Genomic DNA, 25,671 nt, shown 5'->3' on the forward strand with positions numbered 1-25,671 from the left:
ATCTGCTGGAAAACAAAGAACCTTCTCTTCTCTTTGCAAGTGGCAAAGAGAAAGAGGCAGAAAAGCTGAGAGGAAAAAGGAAGGCAGGAGCAATGAAGACTTGAGAAACTGACCTGGTTCATTACTTTCTTTTACCTTCCCTGGTGGCTGGGAATGTTGGGGGCAGGAAGGGGGGGGAGTGCCATAAATCAGGCAAGATGGCATTCCTAAAGTGAGGTCCGTGCTGGAACTTGAGAGAGACAACTGTGCCCAATGCCACCGGTGAGCCTGTGTCCAGAGGCCTGCTTGGCTTCTTCGCATCCCCATAGGACAAGAGGAGGACTGGCAGCCGGTTGGGAACACACAACTCGGCAGGGGGAACAACTGAGAAAATAAGGCTGACAGGAAGACACGAGCGAACAAGGGACCCACTGAGACCTACCCTCATGGCTCTGGCCCTACTGGGCGGGACTGACTGACTGTGGGGGAAGGGGTGCCTGAGAATTGGGGGCGGGGATTCCTTACAGTGGGGCCTTTCTGGCCCCCTCTTCCCCCAAGCCCCGTAGTTTAGTGGGTGGTGTAGCTGGAGAGCTAGTCTCCCTCCTGGCACTTTCCAGTTCACCCTTTCACCGGTACCTCCTCCGAGTTGCAGAGGGTGGGGGGCGGGGGTAGGGGGAGCCAATCCCGGCAGCTCCTAAGGGGGGAGGCGGCGGTGACAGCCGCGGGGAGGGGGCGGAGGAGAGGCGGCTGGGCTCCGGCTCGGCTTTCTGCTCCACTCTGCCTCCCGCTCCACGCTACGTTGCTGCCCAAGACTCTCGCTCCTGCCCCAGGACCCCGTGGTGGGCCCTAAAACCCAGCGAGTTCCCAGACAAAAGCCCTGTCAACCCCTACTCCCGGCCCCCAGCCCCGGCAGGTCGCTGCGCCGCCAGGGGGCGCCGTGTGAGCGCCCTATCCCGGCCACCCGGCGCCCCCTCCCACGGCCCAGGCGGGAGCGGGGCGCCGGGGGCCATGCGGGGCCAAGGCCGAAAGGAGAGTTTGTCCGAATCCCGAGATCTGGACGGCTCCTACGACCAGCTTACGGGTGAGTCAGTGGCTCAGGGGTCCCGGGCGGGTGGGCGGACTCCATCCCCCTAGACCCTTCCGTTGTCTGACCCTAGCTTGGCCCCTACCCACACTCTGCCCCACTCACATGTACCTTCCAGGCTGGTCTGGGCGGCAAGACACAGGGACCCAAAGCTTAGGTTTCCTAGGGGGTGAGGAAGAGCAGGTGAGGCAGGTGTGGAGAGGCAGCAGGTGTAGGCGTGTGTGACACTGGGCTAAGAGTGTGTCTGGAGTGGGAGGTGTTACGTGCGTGAGCACCTGTCATTCTGTGTGTCTGTGTATGTATATGTGCGCCTCCCACAGCTAGTTGCCATGTGCCCTGAGCTTTGGTGACAGCTAGGGTGAGTGAGACTGCATGAGGCAGCGCGTTTTCATGGCCTGACCAGATGTTTCAGTGCGGTTGCCGAGGACTCTGCTGCACTCGTGAAGTTGTTTTGACTGTGTGTCTGTTGCATGTTCAACTGTGTGCTTTGAATGATTCTGTATGAAGTGGCATGTAACTGTAACTACCAGAGTACATCGAGGTATCACTTTCTGCTGGTGTGTCTCTTTATAAGCTTTCTAAGGCTTCTGGGATGAGCAGTCATTACAAGTATGTTTGTGGTTGTGGGGCCGTGGGTTTTTTAACATTTGGTACTGTCTGCTCCCATGCATGATGCCTGCAGTGGGGGCTCTGAGAGTGTTAATGGCATCTCTGTCCTCGTTGCCTCTGTCTTTCTGCTGTTGTAAGGGTCTTTAGTGTCCTACACTAGTTCCCTCCATTTCTCTGCAAATAGTTCAAGGACATAAGGGACCCTAGGGACCCACTACCCAAACAACCTGGCTTGCAGAAGCACCCTATGGTTCCAGCACCTGGCCCCTGTAGAGAGCCCTTGGTTAGTGCTGGGTCAGTTCCTACCCAACAGGATTACTCAGACACCCCTTTAGAACTTCACCCAAGCCTCACTTCTTCGCTCTCCTTCAGAGATTGCCCTCATGCCCCCACCCCAAATCACTTTGCTGCTCACTTTGGGAGGGTCTGTGAGACCGGGCTCATTACATCTATGTACTTGTAGAGTCCTGAACTTGGTAAGTAGATTGTGTGACTTTGGAACCTTGGTATATTTCCATATAAGTGCTTGGTGCGTCTCATTGTGCAGGCGCCCTAAGAACTATAACCAAGAGAAGGAGGGAGGCTGTCTCTCCAGACTGAAACAAAACCAGGCAAGTGGGCAAGACCATGATCCTTGCCCTTCCTTAAGTGGAATCAGGGTTAGATGTGGGAACTCCAGAAGGGGACCAGGATGTCAGCTTTGAGAGTGAGTCTCTGCTGCTGACTTTATAGCAGGACCCTGGTCGCACTGTCAAGACCCCCAGAAGGAAGAACGTTCACCATGTGGAATTGAGGGGCCCTGCTATCCAGTGCTGTGTATCCACCGGCAGCTTAGGTGGATACCCTTAAAAGTAGTAAGGGTCGCCGGGCGGTAGTGGCGCATGCCTTTAATCCCAGCACTCGGGAGGCAGAGGCAGGCGGATCTCTGGGAGTTCGAGGCCAGCCTGGTCTACAAGAGCTAGTTCCAGGACAGGCTCCAAAGCTACAGAGAAACCCTGTCTCAAAAAAAAAAAAAAAAAAAAAAAAAAGTAGGAAGGGTCCATGAGCCTTGATTCCCAGATTGCGCATCTGTTTGCTTCCTGCCCTGATCCTCCCCTTAGCAACATGATCTCCTCCTTGCCGGGCTTCTTTATTGGTTTATTTTTAATTAATTTATTGTGAGATGGTCTTTTGCTATGTAGTCCTGGCCTTGAACTCACAACATAACTCAAGCTGGACCCAAACTTCAGCTCTCCTGCCTCAGCCTCCCAATGTGCTGGAATCCCAATGTGTACCGGCATGTCCTGCTTTCCTGTCTTCCTGCTGTACTATCTGATCAGTGTGGCAGGACTTGGCGAGGTGGAGAGGCACTTCTGTCTGAAAGTGTCCTGCTCCATCACAGCTGGGCGTGAAAACTCGCCAATTATGTGACTCTTACAGATTTGGCCTCGTGTCCCTTACCTGTAAAATAGGGAATTCTATGTCTGCATCCTCCTGCCTTGCTGCTGACAGCCTCCCAAAGGATATAAGGAGGTCCAGCACCTATAATGGCCATCGGCATCCTTGTTGTACATAGTTCCGCACGTGACTCGAGAAGTGGAAAAAAAGACTGCCAGGACCTCCGTTTTGTAAAGAGGGGCTTGTGACTAGAACGGGCTGATTGGATCCCCAGAGGAAGTCGTTGTCCACGGTGCTGAAGCGCTCTCCAGCCTTTCCCTTCCCTATGCAGGCAGGATTCCTCAATTGCATTTGGGGTGGAGGAAGAGGCTGCATCTCTGTCTTCATCATGTCTTGGTCCATTAGCTTGGCAGCGAAGTGGCCTTAAAGTTATGACTCAGAGCATCTTAGATATACCCCGACTGTCCCAATTTCCCCCAGCTGAAAACAGTTGGGACAGTTTCTTTGTCGGCATCGGATAGATTGTGATCCCTTCCCCCTTTCTTTGTATCTTACTTGCTTAGTGGGGCAGCAGAGTAGGGAAAGGCTGCCATCAGCGCTCAGCAGCGGCCCCATCTGGAAAGAGGCAGAGAAAGGGCAGTACAAACTGAGCGGAGAGTTGGGTCCTGACGGGAGCCTGGGTCCAGGATCTCCTGAGTCTTATTCCTTTGGCACTTTCGTTCCTGGGTGTGGAGCGCCCCCTTGTGGCTAAAGAGCCCTCCATATGAAGCTAATTCCTCAGGAGCACTGTTGCTAACGGGATCAAGTTGACAAAGTGGGGGGGGGTTGGGAATAAGTGTCTCCGCTTAAATGTAGTTTCACTCTCCTATCCCTCCCCCACACAGTGGACAAAATTGGATCATACCTCCTCTATGGCCTTCTCGGGAGTTTGAAGTGTTAGTGCCGGAAGGATTTACATGTTTTGCTTTTTGTTTGTTTGTTTGTTTTGAGACGTGGTTTCTCTGTGTAACAACCCTAGCTGTTCTGGAACTAACTCTGTAGACCAGGCTGGCCTTGAACTCACAGAGATTCGCCTGCCTCTGCCTCCTGAGTGCCAGGATTAAAGGCGTGCGCCACCACCGCCCGGCTTTACAAGGGATTTTAACAACAGCGATAAGTCCTAGAAAGGGCTTTGGACAGAGATCTGTGGATGAGGGGACTTCTGCTTGTTGCATTTGTCTGGAAGCCAGCATATGATGGTCGGGTTTTTAGAAGACTCGAAAGACAGCACCAGACATAGCTCTGAAAGGGCTGTTTAGCCAGGAGGCAGCACTAGGCACGCAGCCCTGCCGCCTCCTCAACACACTAATACATTGTCCTCTTTCTCTTCTCTTCCCTCCTGCTCTCTCCCATCGGCCCAAGAAGTGTGGAGAGTTGCCATGACAACTATGTCCTCTCACCCCTGTAGCGTCCCTGTGCTAATATGGGAGGTGGGGGTGGGAAAAACAGCCAGAAGAGGGGTTGAAATGGAGCAATAAAAGATAAGATCTGCCTGGTCCACGTCTGTAATCCCAGCGTTTGGGGAGATAAGACAGAAGGATTGCCATGAGTTCGAGGTCAGTCTGAACCATGTAGCAAGTGCCAGACAAGACCCGATCTAAAATAAAAGCAAAAACAAAACAAAAAACAAAAAACAAAAAAACCCAAAAACCTCGTCCTTCAGTCATCCAGCTTTTCTTTCAAAATCCGTGTGTGTCTGTTTTCCTTACCAGGAATCCAGAAGACGTTTGGAGAGAAAGCTGTGAGCAGAGAACGCCCTGCCTCTCTGCCACACCCCCATCTTAAGATCTTGGGGGTGGGGTACAGAGTGCTTTTGATGACCTGGCCGAGGTGCTCTTGTGAAGCCAGCAACCTGCACGTGAGAGAGAGGATCAGGGTCTGAGACTCCCGTCTGCCAGTCTTGCCCTCTTGCACCGCCCACTCCAATGGGGGCGGCACCGCCCCTCAGTCAGGGACCTTGGAGGAGGAGCTTGGACAAAGCGCTCCGAGCTGAGCCATGAACCGCTGCCCCCGCAGGTGCCGGAGCCCGTTGGGGCAGGCAGCCCGATCCCTCTACCAGCTGGTGACTGGGTCGCTGTCGCCAGGTATGAGGAAGGGAAGGGGGGGCAGGACCCCTCTAAAAATGAGTGGCTTGGTATTGGAGATTTACAGAGATGGAGAGAAGGGCTTCTCACGGGAATCCGAAGGAAGAGGGGCTCACACATGATTGGGGTAAGGGCAAGATCTCTGACAGAATAGAGCAGGGGGTAAGGATCACTCACGAAGCAGCAGGATAAGATAAAAGGAAGTGGCATCATGGTCACAACACTGGAGAGGACAGGCTGCTCACTGAAGGGTGAAGAGACTCGGGCAGGCGCAGGGATTGGGAGGAAGCTTGCGGCCGCTGAGTTGGGGAAGGGGCAGCCCAGTATTGCATTACTTAGGTTTTGTGGGGTGTCTTACAATACCCTATCAGTGTCAGAAATAACAAAGGGAAAAAATGAAGCTAGAACAAGCTAAGCTCACTAGCGAGTTCATGCCTGACCAGACGGATGAACCGTGTGGCACAGATTGTCACTGCTTTGTCGCTGGGAGTCTGTGTTGATGGGATTGTGCCTTCCTTACTAAACTGTGTGTCTCCAAGGCTGTGTATCCTGGCATTGCCAGGGTTATATGCTTTGGAGTTTGGTTTGAGATCCCCGAGTCAGTAAACTGATGAGGGCTCTCATGAAGTTGTACCTTGGCACGAAGTTTGTGGGATTTGTGTGAACTGTGGGTTTCGTGTGGTACTGTTGATATTTGTGCACGCTTCCACTTGGGGTTCCTTAGGGCTGCCTGGGCTCACAGAGCCTGGAATTCCCTCTCAACCTGGCCCCACGGCATGGGATCTGTAATTCCCCGCCTCCTTACATGGGTTCCACTTGAGCCCCTGGAGTATTGTCAGGGCCTGAGGCCATTTTTTGTCATGTATCTTCAGGAGGAGGAGAATTGAGGCCCAGAGAGAGTCGTGCTTGCAAATCTCTTGGGGAGCATGTATCCCCTCAAGCCCCCTGCTTGGGCTAGTCTCCAGTGACAGATGGCTGGACACAGGCGGGGCCAGCTCTCAATCACTGCAGGCATGACTTCCAGGACCCAAAATAGCCCCACGGCCTAGGGAAGTCATTAATCACCTGATGCAGCTGGGGGCTGCAGGATTTTTTGATCAGCTGGGGATGGAATGAGCTGGGGGACTGAGAGAGGGCTTTAGGGGTCTTCGTTAACAGAATGGCAGTGGAGAGCAGGTGGCAGGGGTGTGGGTTCCTCCACAAGGCAGTATTTTTCCAGTCTTGAACCATGGAAAATAAATGACTGAATGATAGCAGTGTCTCTGTGGTGAGACTTGAGATGTCTGGGAAGGACCAGCCCAGTGCCCTAACGCTTTAGTCTTGAGTTCTCACTTTGCCTAAAGTGGTTCCATTAAGATTTCACTCTGGCAGAGGGGGGCTGATGTGCGCCTTTAGTTCCAGCACTTGGGAGACAGAGGCAGGTGGATCTCTGTGAGTTCAAGGCCAGCCTGGTCTACAGAGCAAGTTCCAGGATAGCTAAGGCTACATAATAAGACTTTGTCTCAAAAACAAACAAAAACAGGAAAAAAGACAAAGAAAAAGCTCTCATTGTGGGAACGAGAATGTGGCCCACAGGTCCTGTGCTCACCTCACAGGTGGTAGACCCAGAGTTTGATCTCTAGCACCCCAAAAGTGGATGATGAGCTAAAGGCAGTGGAATAGTGAAGTCAGGTCTAGTTCAGTCTCACGAGGCTCTAAGACTTGAGAAGTCTTCATAGGGGGATGGGAGACCCTAGGGAAGAGCAGGTGCTCCCTTCCTACAGACCCTTCTGCCAGAAACCAGGACCGTTTAGAACCTGGAGTCACTATGAGGCTGGGATAAGGTCTCTGAAAGCTGGCAGGAAAAAGGAAGACACGTGGACAGGACAGTTGGGTGCAAGTTGTCAGTCTGTCCATCTCTCCAGCAGCAGAGAGCAGGGAGCGCTGTTTTGGTCCCCTTTTCCCCTTTTAACTAAAGATGGCACCTCTTTCAGTCCCGATAGTCTGGTAGCATCCATAGAACCCAGCTCTTTTAAATTTTGTCACCCCAGGATAAACTGTCTTCTTAACACCCTCAAGCTCATTGGCGAGATGATTGAGAGAGTTGGCACAAAGTCATTCTTTACCAGATTATTAATTACTCCTTACTTAGGAACAATCACTTGGTGAACCTCGGGTCCCCTCAGGTTCATATGGAGGTGGCATGAAGTAATACATATTCATAACTAGCGGGCTCACCGGATGCAGAGCCTTCCATAAGGTAAACTGATAATGTTTGAGCCAGATTTTTTTTTTTGAGGTAGGTCCTCACTATGTAGCCATGGCTGGCCTGGTACTGGCTATGTAGTACAGGCTGGCCTCAAACTCCAATATCTGCCTGCCTCCGCCTCCTGAGTGCTGGGATTACAGGCATGTGCGCTTAGCTTAAAATTGGACACAGTGGAACATGTAATTCCAGCACGTAAGAGGAGAACCCAGGAGAACCTGGGTTAGCCTGAGTTACGTAGAAAGCCCCCAGACTCAGAATATAGCTAAAACAAAACAAACGCCCCAGAGATCTAACTCAATGGCGGAACTATTTTTTTAAAGTCTTTTTGTAGTGTTTGTGTAGGTGTCCTCAGAGGCCAGAAGAGGGCGCCAAGTTTCCTGAACTTGAGTCACAGGAGTTGGTGAGCGGTTGGGATTCGCTGTAGGAACTGAACCCAGGTCCTCTGGAAGGGCTCTGAACTGCTGAGTCTTCTCTCCAGCCCCTTGGTGGCACATCTAGCATGTGCAAGGCCCTGGGTTTGATTCTCAATACCATAAAACCAGCTTAGGTTAAAATTCCCCTGACCTCCCAATTAGAAAGCTTTTTCTGTATAGCTCATTGAAGTGGCCTGCTAGAACAGCTTGTCACATACTGCTTGTACGGCAGGACAATTGTAAATGGGCTTTTCTGCATGGGGGCTGTCTCCCTACCCAATGAAAGTTAGGCTGGGGTCTGAGTCTCCTTTGCCTTGTTCACAGGTGACAACCTTGTGCTCAGTCTGTCTTAAGTTCTTATTTTTAGTGGGTTTCCTCCTATAGCCCAGCTGGTCCGGAGCTCGAGAGGGCCTCCTCCCTGACTCTCTCCAGTGCTGAGATCACAGGTGTGTGCTCCTGCGCCTGTTTAGTCCAGTGTTTGCTGCTGCTGCTGCTGTTCATTGTTTTTTCAACATCTTGACCATCCAGGCACTCAGAATCTAGTTGAGGACATGGGGAGAGATCTGGTGAATCTCTCTGAATGATCTCTTCTTAGCTGGGTGCTTTGAGCAGGCCTCCTTATCTCTCCGACTTTCTGTCCCTCCTCCATGAAAGGTACGCAGTGCTGCTTGCTGTTGCCACGAGCAACAGTTTGGTGGCACACACCTGTAATCCCAACCTGTGAGAGAGGGCGGCATAAAGATGTGGAATTCAAGGCCATTCATTCTGAGCTACTCAAGTTTGGGGCCAGCCTAGGCTACATTAGGACCCTGTCTAATGTCAACTGCTGGAGAAATGACTCAGCAGTTGAGTACGGTTGTTATTCTCACAGAGGACCTGGATTTAGTTCCCAGTACCATGGTGCCACACAACCGCCCGTAACTCCAGTTCCAGGGGATCTGACCCCTCCTGTAGACCTCCACAGGCATCAAGCATGTATGTGGTGTACATATTACACATGCAAGCAAAACACTTATACACAGACAATAAATCTAAAAGAGGGCTAGACCCTATCTTAAAAAAAACAATAAAAATTAATTATAGTAACAAATATGAGAACACTTTGTGAACTGCCGAGTGCCATGGGACTGTGGAGAAATATTGTGACTAGCAGTGGGGATGCTTATTTAGCAGTGGCTAAACTGCCCAATAACATTTTATGTTTTAGTTCTTTCATTTCCACCAAAAAGTTTGTGAGGTGAAAACCTGAAACACACACATTAAGAACTCATCAAGATGGGCAGTGGTGGTGCACACCTTTAATCCCAGCACTCGGGAGGCAGAGGCAGGCGGTTCTCTGTGAGTTCAAAGCCAGCCTGGTCTAAAGATTAAGTTTTAGAACAGCCAGAGATGTCTTGATTGAAACCTTACCTCGATTGAAAAAACAAACAAACAAACGAAAAAACCAAAAACTCATCAAGGATCTGGTGAAATGGTTCAGCCAGTAAGGCATTTGCCACCAAGCCTCGTGACCGACATTCCGCCCCTTGGACTCCTGACAGGAGAGAACCAACTCCTGCAAATTGTCTTCTGACCTCTCCGTTTGCCGTGACACTTGCCTGACCTCTTCCCTGCAAATAATGCTTTCTTAATGTAGGGGGCACACTCACCCAGCTAAGTGCAAGTTATAAACTGATTTGAACCAGGGGAGTCTGGAGCCTTGGCCGTGATACCACCTCTCCTGTTTCTGTTACTAACAAGATGGAGTTAGGTGCTGTGTCTTGTAGATTCAACAGGGTATTGCTTTTATTTTTTTGTTTTTTGTTGTTGTTGTTTGTGTTTGTTTGTTTTGGTTTTTCAAGACAGGTTTCTCTGTAGCTCTGAAACTAACTAGCTCTTGTAAGCCAGTTTGGCCTCGAACTCATGGGCTGGGGTTAAAGGCATGTACCACCACCACTGCCCAGCGTGTATTTTGGTTTTGGTTTTTTTTTTTTTTTTTTGGTTTTTCGAGACAGGGTTTCTCTGTGACTTTGGAGCCTGTCCTGGAACTAGCTCTTGTAGACCAGGCTGGTCTCGAACTCACAGAGATTCACCTGCCTCTGCCTCCCAAGTGCTGTTTTTTTTTTTGTTTTGTTTTGTTTTTGTTTTTCAAGACAGGGTTTCTCTGTGGCTTTGGAGCCTGTCCTGGAACTAGCTCTTGTAGATCAGGCTGGCCTCGAACTCACAGAGATCCGCCTGCCTCTGCCTCCCGAGTGCTGGGATTAAAGGCGTGCGCCACCACCGCCCAGCTGTTTTTTGTTTTTAAACAGGGTTTCATGTAGCCAAGGCTGGCCTCAAACCCCCTGTGTAGCCAAGGCTGGCCTCAAACACCCTGTGTACTCAAGGCTGGCCTTGAATTCCTAATCCTGCATCCACTTCCCAAATGCTGGGATCACATGCTTGTGCTGTGCAGCCCAGCTCAAGGAACTGGGTACAGGACTGAAGCTCTGACGGAAGAGAATGAAGAGAATGAAGCTGTCTGGAAAGGATGGTGAGACCTCTCTGATAGTGAGAAGGAAAGTTTCCCAGGCTTTGAGGGTCATACAGGTAGCCCTGTTTGTGGGACGGTAATGCGGCCAAACTGGCTGAAAGAAAGGGCTCTCTTGAGATAGCAAAAGGGCCTTAAATGCCAGGAGTGGGTTGTAGTCCTGGAATATTTACTGTTTTCATCTGTAAAGCGCACTTGGGAGGCAGAGGCAGGCGGATCTCTGTGAGTTCGAGACCAGCCTGGTCTACAAGAGCTAGTTCCAGGACAGGCTCCAAAACCACAGAGAAACCCTGTCTCAAAAAAAAAAAAAAAAAAAGAAAGAAAAACACCACTCATCTGTAAAGCAATAACTTCTAAGGTATGAGAAACTGCAGCCAGCTTGTGAATTGACGCCCTTCTGGCCACCGACACGACCAGGAACCCTGTCTCTCTTCCCAACCTTCCAAAGCAGCCAGAAAGTCCGTGGACACCTAGGGGTAAGATAGGGCAGGAGGTAGACACTGACCCCTAGTGGTAGCTATGTAGAACTGCAGTTGATTCCTCTCCTGGAGCAAAGGGATTGGTTCCCGCCTAATTGAGACTCATCCAGGAACTGCAGAGTGGACCATCCCGACAAAAGCGGGAACTTTCCTAGAACCGAGCCACTCCGGATAGGGCGGAGTCAGACTGGGTTGGAACCAAGGCTCTGATGTTGGAGATGTGCTTTGTCTGGCTCTGACTTCTCCACCTGTCTTCCTAGATTTAAGGAGAAAGCTCGATTTGATAGCATCATCTAGTAAACCCTGAGTGCTCCCTTGCTGTGCCAGGGTGACAGTGTTAACTCAGAGGTCCTTAACCTGTGTTGTGGTTTACAGACTCTGAAGGCCTCCCCACCCCCACTCACTGCCCCATACAGGAAGGGGAAAGACCTCAGAAATGCTTGGGGGGGGGGAACCTTGGGAGTTCACATTTGCCTCCTATCCTGGGCTTCTCCCCAACGAGGGATCAGGCTTTGGTGTATTCAGGATGAGGTTTTAACCTGAAGGGAGAAAGCACAGCCCTCCCCACCTTCCCTTAGGAGCTTAGCCTCGGTAAGTTCCCTTCCTGGGGGGTCATGAAGGGGCCAGTGGCCTTTTTCCTGTCTAATCCTCCCTCCCTTGGGCCTCAGTTTCACTGCCTGTGGCCTGTGGGAAGAGAGTGCTTCCTGCCTCATGGTCTCCATGACAACCGCAATCGATGCTGATAGTGTCCTTCTGACAGGAGAGGTCATTTGTCTCCCCTTGTGTTCTCACACAGTCCTCTATCAATATATTAACAGAGCCAGAGACCCGCTCCCCAATTACACAGCGCATCCGTGGTGACCCACCTTCGGACCCATGGCTCACAAGCCTCCCAAAACAACCCTTGCCTCCCACACTCAGGAATCCCCACACATTTTGACACATACATACTCATTCCATAGACACCCAAGCCCATCGTTCTCCCAGACACCCTTTGTGATAGGTGCACAATCCCACATCAACGCAGACACACATGAAAAGGGCATACATGTTCCTGTAGCGACAAGCCCAGGATTACACACGCAGTAAAGCAGACAGAACTCAGTAGGCACTCTTACCGTCAGGTACTCACGCAGGTGCGGGTCATACTTGCCACACTTCCTCCCTTGCTACCTGTCTTCTAGGGACAACTCTCGCTGACACCTCTCTGCGTGTGTCACAGAGTGACCGCGGAATGTCTGGGGGACGCTCTCCTCAAGAACTGGGGCAGATAGATCACAGCCTCCCTCCTCTAAGCCCATCTCCCTCGAAAGATCCTGAGGCTGGTCCAAAGACTGAGGAGGCCAGAAAAGGAGAAGGCGGAGGCAGGCTGTGGCTGGGAGGTGTGGGGGGCAGAGGCGGGGAGAGAGGGGAAGGGAGGAGACCCAGGGCGGGAGACAGGGCAGGAGACTGCAGGGCTGTCTCTCTTACTCAGGCAGGGGAGTCCGAGGGGGGAAGTGGTGTGGGGCAGCCTTGTGTCTGAGCATCAGCAGGTAGGGGTCATGCCCCAGGACAGCCATGACCCTGGAAGGGCTGGAGATGGTGGCCGTGCTCGTGGTCCTGGTTCTTTTTGTCAAGGTCCTGGAGCAGTTTGGCCTCTTTGAGCCTGTCTCCTTGGAAGGTAACCCAAGTAGCTGGGCGCGTCTGAGCTGCTATTTGGGGACCGGGTTGTGCTATCTTGATGCCTGGGGACACGGGGGAGCAGGTGGGTGAGGGACATCGAGGACAAGTGACAAGTGTATCCTGGGAAAAGGATTTATAGGAGATGCCAACGGTGTCTCCCAGGAGCTGATCTGAGGGAGGAGCCGGTGTCTGGAGATGGGTGCTGAGCTGAGGACACGCAGTGTGACTGTATGGGGGAGGGGCATGGGGAGACCTTGAGAAGAAGCTGGGGCGTGCCTCCAGCAGCCTGGAGGTGGGCATGCAGTGTCTAGAGTAAAGAAGGAAGCCTGGGGTAACACCAGGATAAATCCCCTTTGGAGTCAGAGTCCCACGGTGACTTCAGGCCAGGGTGCTCACAGGTAGTTTTTCTGTGGTGCGTGTGAATGCAGCGTGAGACATGGGTGTCACCCTGTGTTCATGTGGAAAGGAAGACAACGTGCAAGCTTGTATATGTGACAGAGATGTGGTTACCAGAATGACAAGACTTGTGGCTCTGGGAGATAGTGGACGTGACTGTTCCCAGATCAGACTGCTGGAGGACGTATGGCAAAGCCTCTTCAAGTAGTAGGTTGAGTGCTTAACTATTCCCAGTGTTCCCTGAGGACATATAGCCCCAGACTGAGGCTTAAGATGGGAATGGACTCAGGGGCACAGGAGTGGGAACATTGTGACCAAGACAACTGTGACTGTCCAGCCTGGGGATCAAGAGCGGATCAGACCATGGCCTGGACATCTCAAGCCCTTCACCTCCCCAACTCCGTATCAGGAGATGCATTGGTGAGGCACAGGGAAGCACGCATGCCCCACCCACCCAGAGTTTTGGCCTCCCCTCCCCCCAGCAAGAACCTTGTCACCCACTATTAGAGACAGGCAGGAACCATGACAGGAGGGGGAAGGGGGGCTGTAGGCTAGACTCCTGAGAGAACTGGAAAGATGTTAAGGAAGCCGGGGACAAGAGGACGGTCTCGGAGTTGCCTGTTGTGGGGTTCCCTAAGAGCATCCTCTACCCTCTGGCTGCAGTTACTGAGGCAGGAACAAGGAGTTAGCCAGACTTCCTGAGAGGCTGGGCCAAGCTGCTCATCACAGGTGAGGTCATCTGCCTCTCATTCGCCATCCCCTCTAGACTAAGGTGGTGAGCAGGGGACAATGTGGAAAAACCCAGCCTCACAGGAAATGGCGCAGCCTCTCTCTTCCACCTTATTCCGTGCAAGCAGGAGACATGGGGGAACGGAGAAGGTGGGAGGAGCAGGAAAGCTCCCCACTGCCTGGTGACTGACAATACCATCAGGCCCTGGGTATAATCCGGCTTTGGGAAACCAGAGTCCAGGCTAATGGAGGCCTGGGACAGGGGCCAGGCCACCATCGATCCCTAACTGGCCCATTGCCTCTTTCCCACCTTTCAGTGGCTCTGAGAGTTAGATGGGATAGGTTGGAGGAGAGAAGGGTGTAACCTTAGACAGTCACCCCCTTGGGGGCAGAATGGAGCCTGATTGGGAGGACCGTGTAGCGTGGAGGGCTAAGACAGAGTAGCATAACTGAAGGAAGTCGGGCCCTAATAGGAATGAAGTCATCCCTGGTCAGTGTACCAGAGCCAGCAGGTCTAGCCCCATTGTCTGTAGGCGAGTGCAACCGAGAAACACGGGTAATAGTGTTAGGGTCCCCTGGGGTTCAGTGGCAGAGAAGGACACATGTAGAAATGAGGAGGGCACAATGAATGGGCTAGCCTTGAGCCCCGATCCTCCTGCCTCCGCTTCCCAAGTGCTAGAACTGTAGGCATGAACAATCACACCCAGCTCCTATGATCTGGTACTGCATCAGAGTCTGCTCAAGTGTTTCACCTTCAAAGAGCTGGTCATACAGAGGAGGACTCAGGATGCTTTTGACATGGATGAGCTAGCCAGGAACAGGGAACCACGTTCCTCTGAAGGAAGAGTGAGGGAGCTATGGAGTGAGAGATTTTAAGAAAGAAAAGTGGGTGTGCCCAGGACTATGTGGTATGTGGGTGCCTTGGGGACTGTATTAGCTACTTATCTCATTGTAGCAAAATACCTCATAAAAGAAACTCCAGCAGGCCAGGCAGTAGTGGTGCATGCCTTTAATCCCAGCACTCGGGAGGCAGAGGCAGGTGAATCTCTGTGAGTTCAAGGCCAGCCTGGTCTACAAGAGCTAGTTCCAGGACAGGCTCCAAAGCTACAGAGAAACCCTGTCACGAAAAAAGGGGAAAAAAAGAAAGAAAGAAACTCCAGCGAAAAAGGGTGGGTTTGGCTCACGGTTTGAACATACAGTTCACCCCAGTGGGGAAAGCATGGTTGAATGAATAGTCTGCTGTAGTGGGAAAGCCAGCTTTCTGTCTTTGGCTGGTAGCAGGAACTTGAGGCAGCTGGTCACATTGTGTCCACCACAGTCAGAAAACAGAGAAATAAGCCAGGTGGTGGCTGCGCATCCTTTAATCCCAACACTCAAGAAGCAGAGGCAGGAGGATCTCTGTGAGTTCAAGGCCAGCCTCATCTACAGAGCAAGTTCCAAGACAGCCAAGAGGATTACACAGAGAAACCCTGTCTCAAAAAACAAAACAGAAAGGAAGGAGGGAAGGAAGGAATAAAGGAGGAAGAAATGAAGGAAAGAGAGAGAACAGAGACATAAATGTTGATCCTCAGCTCAATTCTCTTTTTTATTCAGTCTGTGCTCCTAACCCATGTGATGTCTGCCCACATTCATAGTGGGAATTCCCTCCTTAGTTAAACCAATCTAGAAATATCCTGAGACAGTTACTGTTCTCTTGCTGTGAAGAGACACCATGCAAGACAAGAAAGCATTTCATTGCTTACAGTTTTAGAAGGCCAGTCCATAACCATAACCATCATGGTGAGCAGCAGACAGCATGGCCAGGGAATAGTAGCTGAGAACTCTACATCCTTCCCACAGGCAACCGACAGGGGCAGGGGGAGAGAAAGAGAGAGAGCAACTAGACCTAGCATGGGCTTTTTAAACCTCACACCCAGTAACACATCTCCAACAAGGCCACACCCCCTCATCCTTCCTAAACAGTTCCACTAACTAGGGGCCAAGTATGCAAGCATAGGAGCCTCTGGAGGCCATTCTCATTCAAACCATCAGAGAGACACAGAGGTGTGTCTCCTAGGTGATTCTAAGCCCAGCCATGGCAAATCTACCCTTTGTCGACTCAACACACAGATACATCACATTGAACTGTGACATCCCATCCCTGGTCTTCAAAGGCTCGTGGTTAGTTCATATTGCACAATGTGTTTAGTTTATCTGTATGAGTCCCCCCAATGTGTGTGTGTGTGTGTGTACACACTGTGATGTGGAGTTTAGAGGTGATCCTTCAGGAGTTCCTGCTCACTCTCCATGGAGTGACAGCTCCTCTGGTTTCTCTGCTGCTGTGCTCCAGGCTATGAGGCTTTGATGGAGGAAGGTCATTGGTTAAAAAATAAAGAAACTGCTTGGCCCTCATAGGTTAGAACATAGGAGGGTGGAGTAAACAGAACAGAATGCTGGGAGGAAGAGGAAATGAGCTCAGATGCAGGGCAGGATCCTCTCAGAGCCAGACGCCATGCAGCTCTCTCCAGGGCAGATGTGATGAAGCTCCGACCCAGGATGGATGCAGGCTAGAATCTTCCTGTTAAGCGCACCTCAAGGTGCTACACACATTAATAGAAATGGGCCAGGCAGTGTTTAAAAGAATACGGTTTGTGTGTTGTTATTTCAGGGCATAAGCTAGCCAGGCGACCAGGAGCTAGGGCGGCAGGAACACAGCCCGCAGCTCCCACAACAAGACCTGTGAGTTTCTGGGTAGTTACCCTATCTCTGCCTCCCGTCTCACCATAGGAGCACTGGGATGACAAATATGTGCCCCCACGTTCCACTTTTCCCCTGGGTTCTGGATATTGAACTCAGGACATCAGGCCTGCATGGCTAACGCTTTTACCCAGTGAACCTTTTCCTTGGCCCATGATTTCCCAGACGATTGATATTTCTTTTTTTTTTTTCTTTTTTTTTTTCTGGTTTTTCGAGACAGGGTTTCTCTGTGGCTTTGGAGCCTGTCCTGGAACTAGCTCCGTAGACCAGGCTGGTCTCGAACTCACAGAGATCCGCCTGCCTCTGCCTCCCGAGTGCTGGGATTAAAGGCGTGCGCCACCACCGCCCGGCCGATTGATATTTCTAAAACTGTTCGGAATCCCAAAGTCTGAGACTCAGGGTTACTCTCTCAACTATAAGCCCTAGTAAAGTAGCAAGAACTTACGTGATTCCAACACACAATGTCACAGCACAATTATTCTCATTTTAAAAGAGGAATAAGGGCAGGGCAAGCAAGGGTTGGACCAAAGCAAGACTCAAAGCCAACAAGACAAACACTAAGCCCTGTAGTGCCACCTTGGTGTTGGTGGTCTCGGTGCATCATCTGGGCACCAGTAAGTCTTCTGTAGTCTCGTATCATTGTTATTTGTAGCACACGTAGCGTCTCTCATGAGTCTGCTCTTCTTAATGCCTGCAGCTTCCCTCCATGGCTTCCCCATAGCCCTGGCATCTGCAATATCCTGTTCTGAATCAGCTTAGGCTTGACCCTCACAGGTTTGTGTAATGTCCTCTCCAGGGCCAATACTCCTGCAACGAACTATATCTTGAGTCCCACTGTCTGCATTTATGTTGACATTCGTGCCTTCTTCAAGCTCACCAAAATGGCCCACTAAGCTCTGCTTTTAGTGTCTTAGGCCTTCTCTATCCCATGGCTTCTAACTTTTTATTCCTCTCATAAAGTAGTTCTAAGGGCCTACAAACCACTCACTCAGATTTATGACAGCAACAACCCCTGGTACCAACTGTCTATGGTAGTTACTTCTTGCTGTGATGAAAAAACTGGGGGAAACAACCTAAGGGTTTATTTTGGCAGACAGTTTGTAATGATTGTCCATCATGTCAGAAAGATATAGTAGTGAGAGTTATAGTGTGCCTCATTGTCAGGAAGCATAGAGAAAGTTTTACTGGCATTCAGGCCTCCCCCCTTCTTCAGTCTAGAACCCCAGCCTATGGGATGGTGCCACCCACATTCGGGGGGGTCCTTCCTTTTTCAGTTAAATATCCAGAGGTGTGTCTCCCAGGTGAGTCCCCCCACACACAGGCTTTCTCTGTGTAGCCCTGCCTGTCCTGGCACTTGCTCTATAGGCTAGATTGGTCTTGAATTTAGAAATCCGCCCACCTCTCCCTCTGAGTGCTAGGATTAAAGGCGTGTACCACCACTGCCTGGCTTCCTAGGTGATTCTAAATCCAGTCAAGTTAGCAATGGATATTAAGATTTAGGTCACAATGTCATGGTTATGCCATAATAACTTTTGGTATATGTCTTTTTTTTTTTTTTTTTTTTTTTTTTTTTGGATTTTCGAGACAGGGTTTCTCCATAGCTTTTGGTTCCTGTCCTGGAACTAACTCTTGTGGACCAGGCTGGACTCGAACTCACAGAGATCCGCCTGCCTCTGCCTCCTGAGTGCTGGGATTAAAGGCGTGCGCCACCACCACCCGGCTTTGTTTTAGTTTTTTGAGACAGGGTTTCACTATAGTTTTATTTATTTTTATTTTTTTTGGGGGGGGGCGGGGTTTCGAGACAGGGTTTCTCTGTGGTTTTGGAGCCTGTCCTGGAACTAGCTCTTGTAGACCAGGCTGGTCTCGAACTTTCACTATAGTTTTAGAGCCTGTCCTGGAGCTAGCTCTTGTAGACCAGGCTGGCCTTGAACTCACAGAGATCCGCCTGCCTCTGCCTCCCGATGCTGAGATTGATTAAAGGCATGCGCCACCCGTGCGCCACCACTGCCCGGCTGGTATATGTCTTAAAATCCTTAATGCATAGTGTTATGATATCTGAGGGTCCTTGTATATTTTATGTGGTTTGGTCATGAGACTGTCTATCTGGGTCTCCATATGTGTAATCATGTTTTACTTTGATTGTATTTGTGGATAATAGAGTATTAGGTAAAAGCATATGTTTGTGTATGTGGTCGGAACAGGCCTGTACCATTAAATGTTACTGTTATCTATGTCACTGTCATTCTAAATGTAATACAACATGCCTGTGTGTGTGTGTGTGAGAGAGAGAGAGAGAGAGAGACAGGGAGAGAGAGAGAGAGAAAAAGAGAGAAAGAGACGGGGGGGTGGGGGATTGAATCCTATTCAGACAATCCCTTAGACTAGGCATTACCCTGAGGAGCTGGGTTAGCAGTTAGCAGACACTGAGGCCGCCTCATTCTTGCCAGCCTTTTCTCATTATACAAAGGGACCAAGCCTGGCCCCAGTTGACGTCCCATGCCTGTGAGACCCAATAGACGACCTGGCCCCAGCTGTCCTGCCCATCTACGCTACCCCACCCCAGTGTTTATTGGTGGTTGGTGGGGAAGAAGACAGGAACCTGGAACAGAGGGGAAGTGGGAGTTAATGTGCCTTCCTGGGGTCTTCTCTCTCCCCAGGCCACCCTCCAGGGCCCACTAAAAAAGCCCTGAAGCAGCGTTTCCTCAAGCTGCTGCCGTGCTGCGGGCCCCAAGCCCTGCCCTCAGTCAGTGAAAGCAAGTGCCTCTCCTATGCTTCTGGGGGCAGTGTGTGTGTGTGTGTGAGAGAGAGAGAGAGAGAGAGAGAGAGAGAGAGAGAGAGAGAGAGAGAGAGAGAGAGAGAGAGAGAGGTGATGGGAGGCGGGTTAGGAACTGGGACTGAATGTGAGGCCTGTGGCTACAAACTGGAATGTAAGTTGGATCATGAATGCCTGTGGGCATCCCTGGTTTGCAAAATGGAGGACCAGGGTTTGTTGTGTTCGACTAAAGCCTGAGCCAGTGTAAGCATTTCCAGTGTGACCATGGCAGGGTGTCCTAGGTAACCAGGTTACCCTGCACCTCTGTGGCTTCCCTACTGTTTTAGACCTTGTTATGTATGTCACCTGCACCCTAATAGGGTGCGAGGTATAGAGGGTGGAGTCCACCTTCCCAGATGTCAGGATGCTGGGGTTTTTCTGTCCCAGCCTGGTCAACTAAGTGGCCACCAATTGTGTGGCCTCCTTTTGTCTGTAGGTTCCATTTCTTCAGCTGAGCCTTGCCCACCTTGTAAAATCACACTGAAATTTGCAAGCTATAAAGGCCCTGTCTGTAGCTATTTGAGCACCTAACTTTGCTTCTTCACTCTGAGGGGGCCACCCTGAGAGCTAACCCAAGAAGGGGGCTGTTCGTGAGGGGTTCATGTCGTCATGGATGTCTGTGCTCACTGTGTATGTGCCTGTGTTGTGGGTCTGGGGTTCGCGTGTTGAAACACTCATGTCTGTGAGATTTTCTGTGAGCGTGGGGCCAGGGGAGTGTCTGCAGGGCTTGGTCTTCTTGGTGACAGTTCCCTCCCTTCAGCATTAGCTGCCCCAGCCTCCCTCCGCCCCCACAGACCCCGCCCGCTGGACCCAGGTGACTTATTCTCCTGGTTGGGGCGGGATGGGGGTACTTGCCTGGGGGCTGGACGGTGGGAGCTAGGGTGGGATTGGGGGTGGAGTCAAGATTGGGGTCTAAACAAAGATTGGCTGGAGCTGGGTGGGGCATGGCTCGGGCATGGCTGGGATGGGCGGGGCTTGGTTGAGATTGGGTTGGATGTGGGCTCTCCCAGGCTGGGGCTGGGCTAATAAGAGTTGGTCAAGAAAGAGCCCTTCGTGGTCCCTCAGAAGCTCCTGGGCCCCATTCTATCCCCTTTCTAAGAAGTTGCGGCGGCAAGGGACTGTCCCCAACCCATGCCCAGGGGCCAGTGCTAAGTCCGTACCTCTGGCTCTGGAGCCAGACGTGGCCTTAGCCCCAACAGAACCTGAAGCTGACCAGTGTCTTTTCTGCTTTGACTTCTCAGCTCTGAGTCTGACAGGCTGGGGTGGGTGTAGAAGACAGGCTAGGAAGGAGTGGGGAGGGTTAATAACTGAAGATTACCCAAGCCATCTCAGAGGCCTGACCTGAGGCAGAGCTATCCCCTACCACTCCCCGCAGACAGCGTGGAGGATGAGTATGAACTCTCCACCGTGTGTCACCGGCCTGAGGGGCTGGAGCAGCTGCAGGAACAAACCAAGTTCACTCGCAAAGAGTTGCAGGTCCTGTACCGAGGCTTCAAAAACGTGAGTGGAGGGCGTAGCCAACTGGGCAAGGGCTGAACCGGAGAGGCCTGGTACTTGCAATTACCTGGAAAGTACGGCCTGGGTACTTTGAAGAGGGAGATGGGGCCCAGAGGCCAACTTTCAGGGCCATTGGGGTGGCAGGCTTGTGTGTTTATTTGTACACTGGGGAAGAAGTCTTCTTGCCAGTCAGTATCAGAACTCTGGTAAGTCCCACAGAGGCAGGATGATTTGTCCTCCTTCTGGCCTAAGGGCGGCAGTGTGTGTCTCCGCTAAGTCTGGTTGTCCCTGTACAGGAATGCCCCAGCGGCATCGTCAACGAGGAGAACTTCAAGCAGATATACTCTCAGTTCTTTCCCCAAGGAGGTGAGGAGATGGTAGACACCCAGGGGTAATGGTTGTCCATCCTAGGCTGAGGGGGGAGGTGAGGAGACGGTAGACACCCAGGGGTAACGGTTGTCCATCCTAGGCTGAGGGGGGAGGTGAGGAGATGGTAGACACCCAGGGGTAACGGTTGTCCATCCTAGGCTGAGGGGGGAGGAGGCTTCTGGAGGGCTGGGGATGCTGAGATAACGGGAGCTGGGCAAACTGCAGAAAAGCAGCAAGTCCCCTGCCTGGAGGCCAAGTTCACACTGCACTACTCATCCACAGACTCCAGCACCTATGCTACTTTCCTCTTCAATGCCTTTGACACCAACCATGATGGCTCTGTCAGTTTTGAGGTGAGCTAGGAGAGATGAGTCAAACAAGCCTGTCTCCTTGGGCTTCAGGGGGCCAAGGTTTCCACATCAAACCCGAAGAATAGCTTGGCAAAGTCCGCTCCCCTCCTACCTCCTTTCCAGGACTTTGTGGCTGGTTTGTCAGTGATCCTTCGGGGAACCATAGACGATAGACTGAACTGGGCCTTCAATTTATATGACCTCAACAAGGATGGCTGTATCACCAAGGAGGTGCAGGGCAGCTGGAGGGCAGGAGGGGCCGTGTGTGGGGTGCTGGGCGGTGATGGCACAAAGGGGTCTCATAAAGAACAATGTACATCTGTGTCACCAGTAAGGGGGGAGGTCCGTCCTTGGCCCTAGGCCCCTAAATTGGAGGCTCTTAGGGGAAGTAATCTCATTTGGCTCAACAGGAAATGCTTGACATCATGAAGTCTATCTATGACATGATGGGCAAGTACACATACCCCGCCCTCCGGGAGGAGGCCCCAAGAGAGCACGTGGAGAGCTTCTTCCAGGTACCCGGGTCTGGGTGGCCTGGGGGCCCTGGAGTGGCGGGAAGGCACCCTGGAGTGGTGGGAAGGGGCCCTGGAGTGACAGGAAGGACCAGGACCCAATAAGCCTCTTCTCTAAGACTCTCATCCCTTTGTTCCCTTGTTCTCCCTGCTTGACCACCTTGCAGAAGATGGACAGAAACAAGGATGGAGTGGTGACCATCGAGGAGTTCATTGAGTCTTGTCAAAAGGTACAGCCCCCATTTCCCTGGTCTCAGCTCTAGGCCTAAATTAATGGAACCAGAAAAGGCCCCTCTTGACTTTATGTCACCCTCCACCCCAGTTCTGTTCTTCCATGACCAAAGGGAACTTACCCCTTCCCCACCTGAGATGCCCCTGCATATCCTTCCTCTCTACTGCCGGCTGTCCCCATCTCTGGTTTGATGTCTTTCTCTGTGTCTCTGACGAGCTCTTCTTTTTTCTCTCGCTCTCTTTACTTTGCCTCCCTCACACCGTGCACCATGACCGTAGGACGAGAACATCATGAAGTCCATGCAGCTCTTTGACAATGTCATCTAGCCCCCGGGGACAGGGGTTAGTGCATTCTGGGGGTGACCATGCTCTAGTCCTAGTTCAGGTGAACCTAACCCTTCTCTCCCAGGTCTCTCCTCATTCTACCTGTACCCTGGGGGCTGTAGGGATTCGAGGTCCTGGGGCTTCCGTAGTCCAGATCCCCCGGAGCTAAGTGGCAGTTGTGGGCAAAGTCCATCTGGGAGTGGGCGCTCCCCACTCCGGACGGCTCTCATCCCCTTCTCGCCGGACACCCAGTGCTGAGTACGCTGAGGCCATCCTGGTGTAGGGACTGAGTGGTTCCTCACCTCCCACCCCCACTCTAGAAACCACATTAGACTGAATGTCTCCTGCTATGGTGCTTCCCCCATCCCTGATCCCATAGATGCCCCTCTAAGATTCCTTTTTCAGAGAACATGTCTGCCCATGTCCCTGGCTGGCTTTGCAACCTGGCCTTTGAGGGTCCGTAAGAGGGGGGACAAGAAAGTAGAGCCAGTGATTGGGTCCTAGGAATTGTTTGGAGTGGAAAACAAAAAGCCTGGGCAGGTTCCGAGAGCCCAAGTGGGACTGCCACTGCCAGGTTCTATGGGTCTAATGGCCCCGGATAGCAGAATATAAGTTACCTGACTTCCCAGAAGGCCTTATGTCCTTAGCAATGTCCCAGAAATTTACCATAAACTTCCAGTGTCTTAGGAGAGTCTGGGATCCAGATATCTGGTTCCTCCCGGAATCCTCTCTATCCTTCTTGCTTGTGTGATGAGAGTGGTGGCCAGGGGAAGATGAGTGGAAGGTGTCCCGGACCATGCCTTCAAAGTCCCATCCTGCCCTCCTGCCTGTCACCTGTTTTGATGGCTTCGGTTTCAATTTTCCATGGCCTCTACATTTAGAGGTGTGGAATCAGGGATTTTCCTGAATTTGAGTCTTAACCACTCCTCCCAGTGGCTGCCTTAGGGGAATGGGAGGACAAAGGCAGGCATATCTGAACCCAGTATGGGGGCACTCATTGGAATGGTTGCCCAACCCTCCACAATGCCCTAGGATGCCCTAGGGTCCCTCTCCCCCTCTTTAATCTACCCAGAGATGCTCCTGAGCTCACCTAGAGGGCAGGGACCCTAGGATCCAGGTTGGATCTTTTTGTCAGCACCCTGCCATGATGCTGCCCCTCTTAATATACCGGCTTGTCTCATTCCTCACCTTCCCAGTCAGCTAGGGTCTGAGGGGAGGGGCCGCACAGAGCCCCCTCCTGTCAGACATTGCTGACTGCTTTGCATTTTGGGTTCTTCTACATATTTTGTAAAATAAGACACCAGATCCAATAAAACAACGGCTATGCACAGCCTGCTGTCTCTGCTTCTTTGTCCCTCCCACCCCACAAATGCCATGCAATCCAGATGACAGGCCTACAGCCCTTCAAAACCCAAAAAAGTGCTTGTCTTTTCAAGTATGGCCATCCCTTGGCACATACCCAAGACTCAAGAAATCCATCCGAGCCGGGCGGTGGTGGCGCACGCCTTTAATCCCAGCACTTGGGAGGCAGAGGCAGGCGGATCTCTGTGAGTTCGAGGCCAGCCTGGTCTACAAGAGCTAGTTCCAGGACAGGCACCAAAGCTACAGAGAAACCCTGTCTCGAAAAACCAAAAAAAAAAAAAAAAAAAAAAAAAAGAAATCCATCCGAATTTAGCCGCTGCATGAATCTCCTGACCTGAGAAAGATGGATACTATCTGAAGATACTGTGTGCCAAGGAATTTGTTTTTTTTATTTTCTTTTGCCATAAAATGTATTTTATTCCAGTTCTAGAAAATAGAAAGAGAGAGAATCCTTCCATTTATTATTCTAATCCAACATGATTGTGAGTTTTGGAAAATAGAAGCAAATACATACATATAAATATAGATGCATTATATATTTATACATAAATATATATGTATAATGCATATATACATCTACATATTTTCAGACTTTAGCCTCATTGATGTTTGAACCTTTGTTCTTGTTTCTCTTTCTTCTTTTGAGGAATTTTTCCTGGAAATCAAACCCTAGTCGTCTGGGATAGCAGTTACTGTTGAGTAACCTTTCCAGCCTAAGATTTTTTTTTTTTAAAGATTTTTTTTAATATTTATTTATTTATTGTGTATGCAATATTCTGTAGGCCAGAAGAGGGCACCAGACCCCATTGCAGATGGTTGTGAGCCATGTGGTTGCTGGGAATTGAACTCAGGACCTTTGGTAGAGCAGGCAATGCTCTTAACCTCTGAGCCATCTCTCCAGCCCCCGCAGCCTAAGATTTTTAAGTCTAAGTAGGATCTGGGCCTAGGGTGGCTTCTTGTTTGGTCTTTGTTTCTTAGCCGAGTTCTTATGATGGATATGTTGGCTGTTTCAGAAAGGGGGTTGTTTTGTGGATATTTCTAGTTCATGAGTTCTTCCCATCTTCATTTCCCCCATAAGCTCAGGGAACAAGGAGTGATTCTCTTTTGTTGCTTTTTGTCCATAATGATTAAGAACTACAGAAACTCACTGGCTTACAGCATAGGCCAATGTTGCTTTTGCAACTATTAACAACTGGATAGATGCGCAGTTTTCTTAGATGCAAATGTCAGGCTCCTGAAGCTACCGTCACTCCACTCTGTAAAAGTTTAAAGTGTGTGTGTGTGTGTGTGTGTGCATACATTTCCTATGGTGTGTGTGCCTGTTTGTATGTGTGTGTAGGTTGTAGGTGCTCCTGCATCTACCTACATAGGCTGGAGGGTGAGTTCTGCATTGTCCTGGCTAGTTCTACCCTTGCAGGGATGAGCAAGGGGCGGGGCCAGTTTTCTACTTTCACCCACACCTATACCAATAGGGCCAGCGCTACTGTGTTGCCCAGGGGAGGTGCAGGGGCGACTCTCCAGAGTGCTGCTTCCCTTTTCTTTAAATCCAGATGGTAACTGACTTTGTAGAACCCATTCTCTATGTAGAGATACCTTTTTCAGCCTAGGCGTGGGGTGGCAGAGAGGACCTTGGTCCTGATTCAATGAGGGGACTTAACGGGACAGTCATAGTTGACTTTCCAAGGGAGGCCTTAACTTCTCTGTGGAGGATGGGAGGTAGGGGAGAAGTGGGAGGGGAGGAGGGAGGGGGAACTGGGATTGGTATGTAAAAACTAATTAATTAATTAAAATCCAAATGACTGTTTTTCTTCCTCCTTTTTGGGGGTGTATTTTTTTTGTTTTTTTTTGTTTTTTTTTTGAGGAAGGATGTCAT

General features: G+C 51.0%; 1 protein-coding gene across 5 annotated transcripts; it reads left to right on the forward strand.

The window, feature by feature from the left end:
* The first annotated feature begins 738 nt into the window (after positions 1-738).
* Positions 739-23,759, forward strand: Kcnip2 (potassium voltage-gated channel interacting protein 2). Of its 5 annotated transcripts, XM_057777906.1 has the most exons (10): positions 739-1,060; positions 18,999-19,094; positions 19,914-19,967; positions 20,529-20,653; positions 20,947-21,016; positions 21,302-21,372; positions 21,493-21,600; positions 21,780-21,884; positions 22,049-22,111; positions 22,392-23,759. In XM_057777906.1, exons 1-10 carry the CDS (start codon positions 988-990, stop codon positions 22,437-22,439), a joined length of 813 nt encoding a protein of 270 aa, XP_057633889.1. In that variant the 5' UTR covers positions 739-987; the 3' UTR covers positions 22,440-23,759. The 5 variants fall into 5 exon arrangements, with proteins under 5 accessions (XP_057633889.1, XP_057633890.1, XP_057633893.1 ...); XM_057777907.1 differs by lacking the exon at positions 19,914-19,967 and having other exon boundaries at positions 18,999-19,098; positions 20,533-20,653; XM_057777910.1 differs by lacking the exons at positions 18,999-19,094; positions 19,914-19,967.
* The last annotated feature ends 1,912 nt before the right edge of the window (positions 23,760-25,671 follow it).

This window comes from Chionomys nivalis, chromosome 8, assembly GCF_950005125.1.
Source record: "Chionomys nivalis chromosome 8, mChiNiv1.1, whole genome shotgun sequence".
Lineage (NCBI taxonomy): Eukaryota > Metazoa > Chordata > Mammalia > Rodentia > Cricetidae > Chionomys > Chionomys nivalis.

Excerpts from the sequence above, each read along its gene's own strand:
- Kcnip2 (XM_057777906.1), top strand. The coding sequence starts at position 988 with ATGCGGGGCCAAGGCCGAAAGGAGAGTTTGTCCGAATCCCGAGATCTG. Across the intron at positions 19,095-19,913 it reads CCTGCCCTCAGTCAGTGAAA|CATTAGCTGCCCCAGCCTCC; the intron begins GCAAGTGCCTCT and ends CCCTCCCTTCAG. Across the intron at positions 21,017-21,301 it reads TCAGTTCTTTCCCCAAGGAG|ACTCCAGCACCTATGCTACT; the intron begins GTGAGGAGATGG and ends ACTCATCCACAG.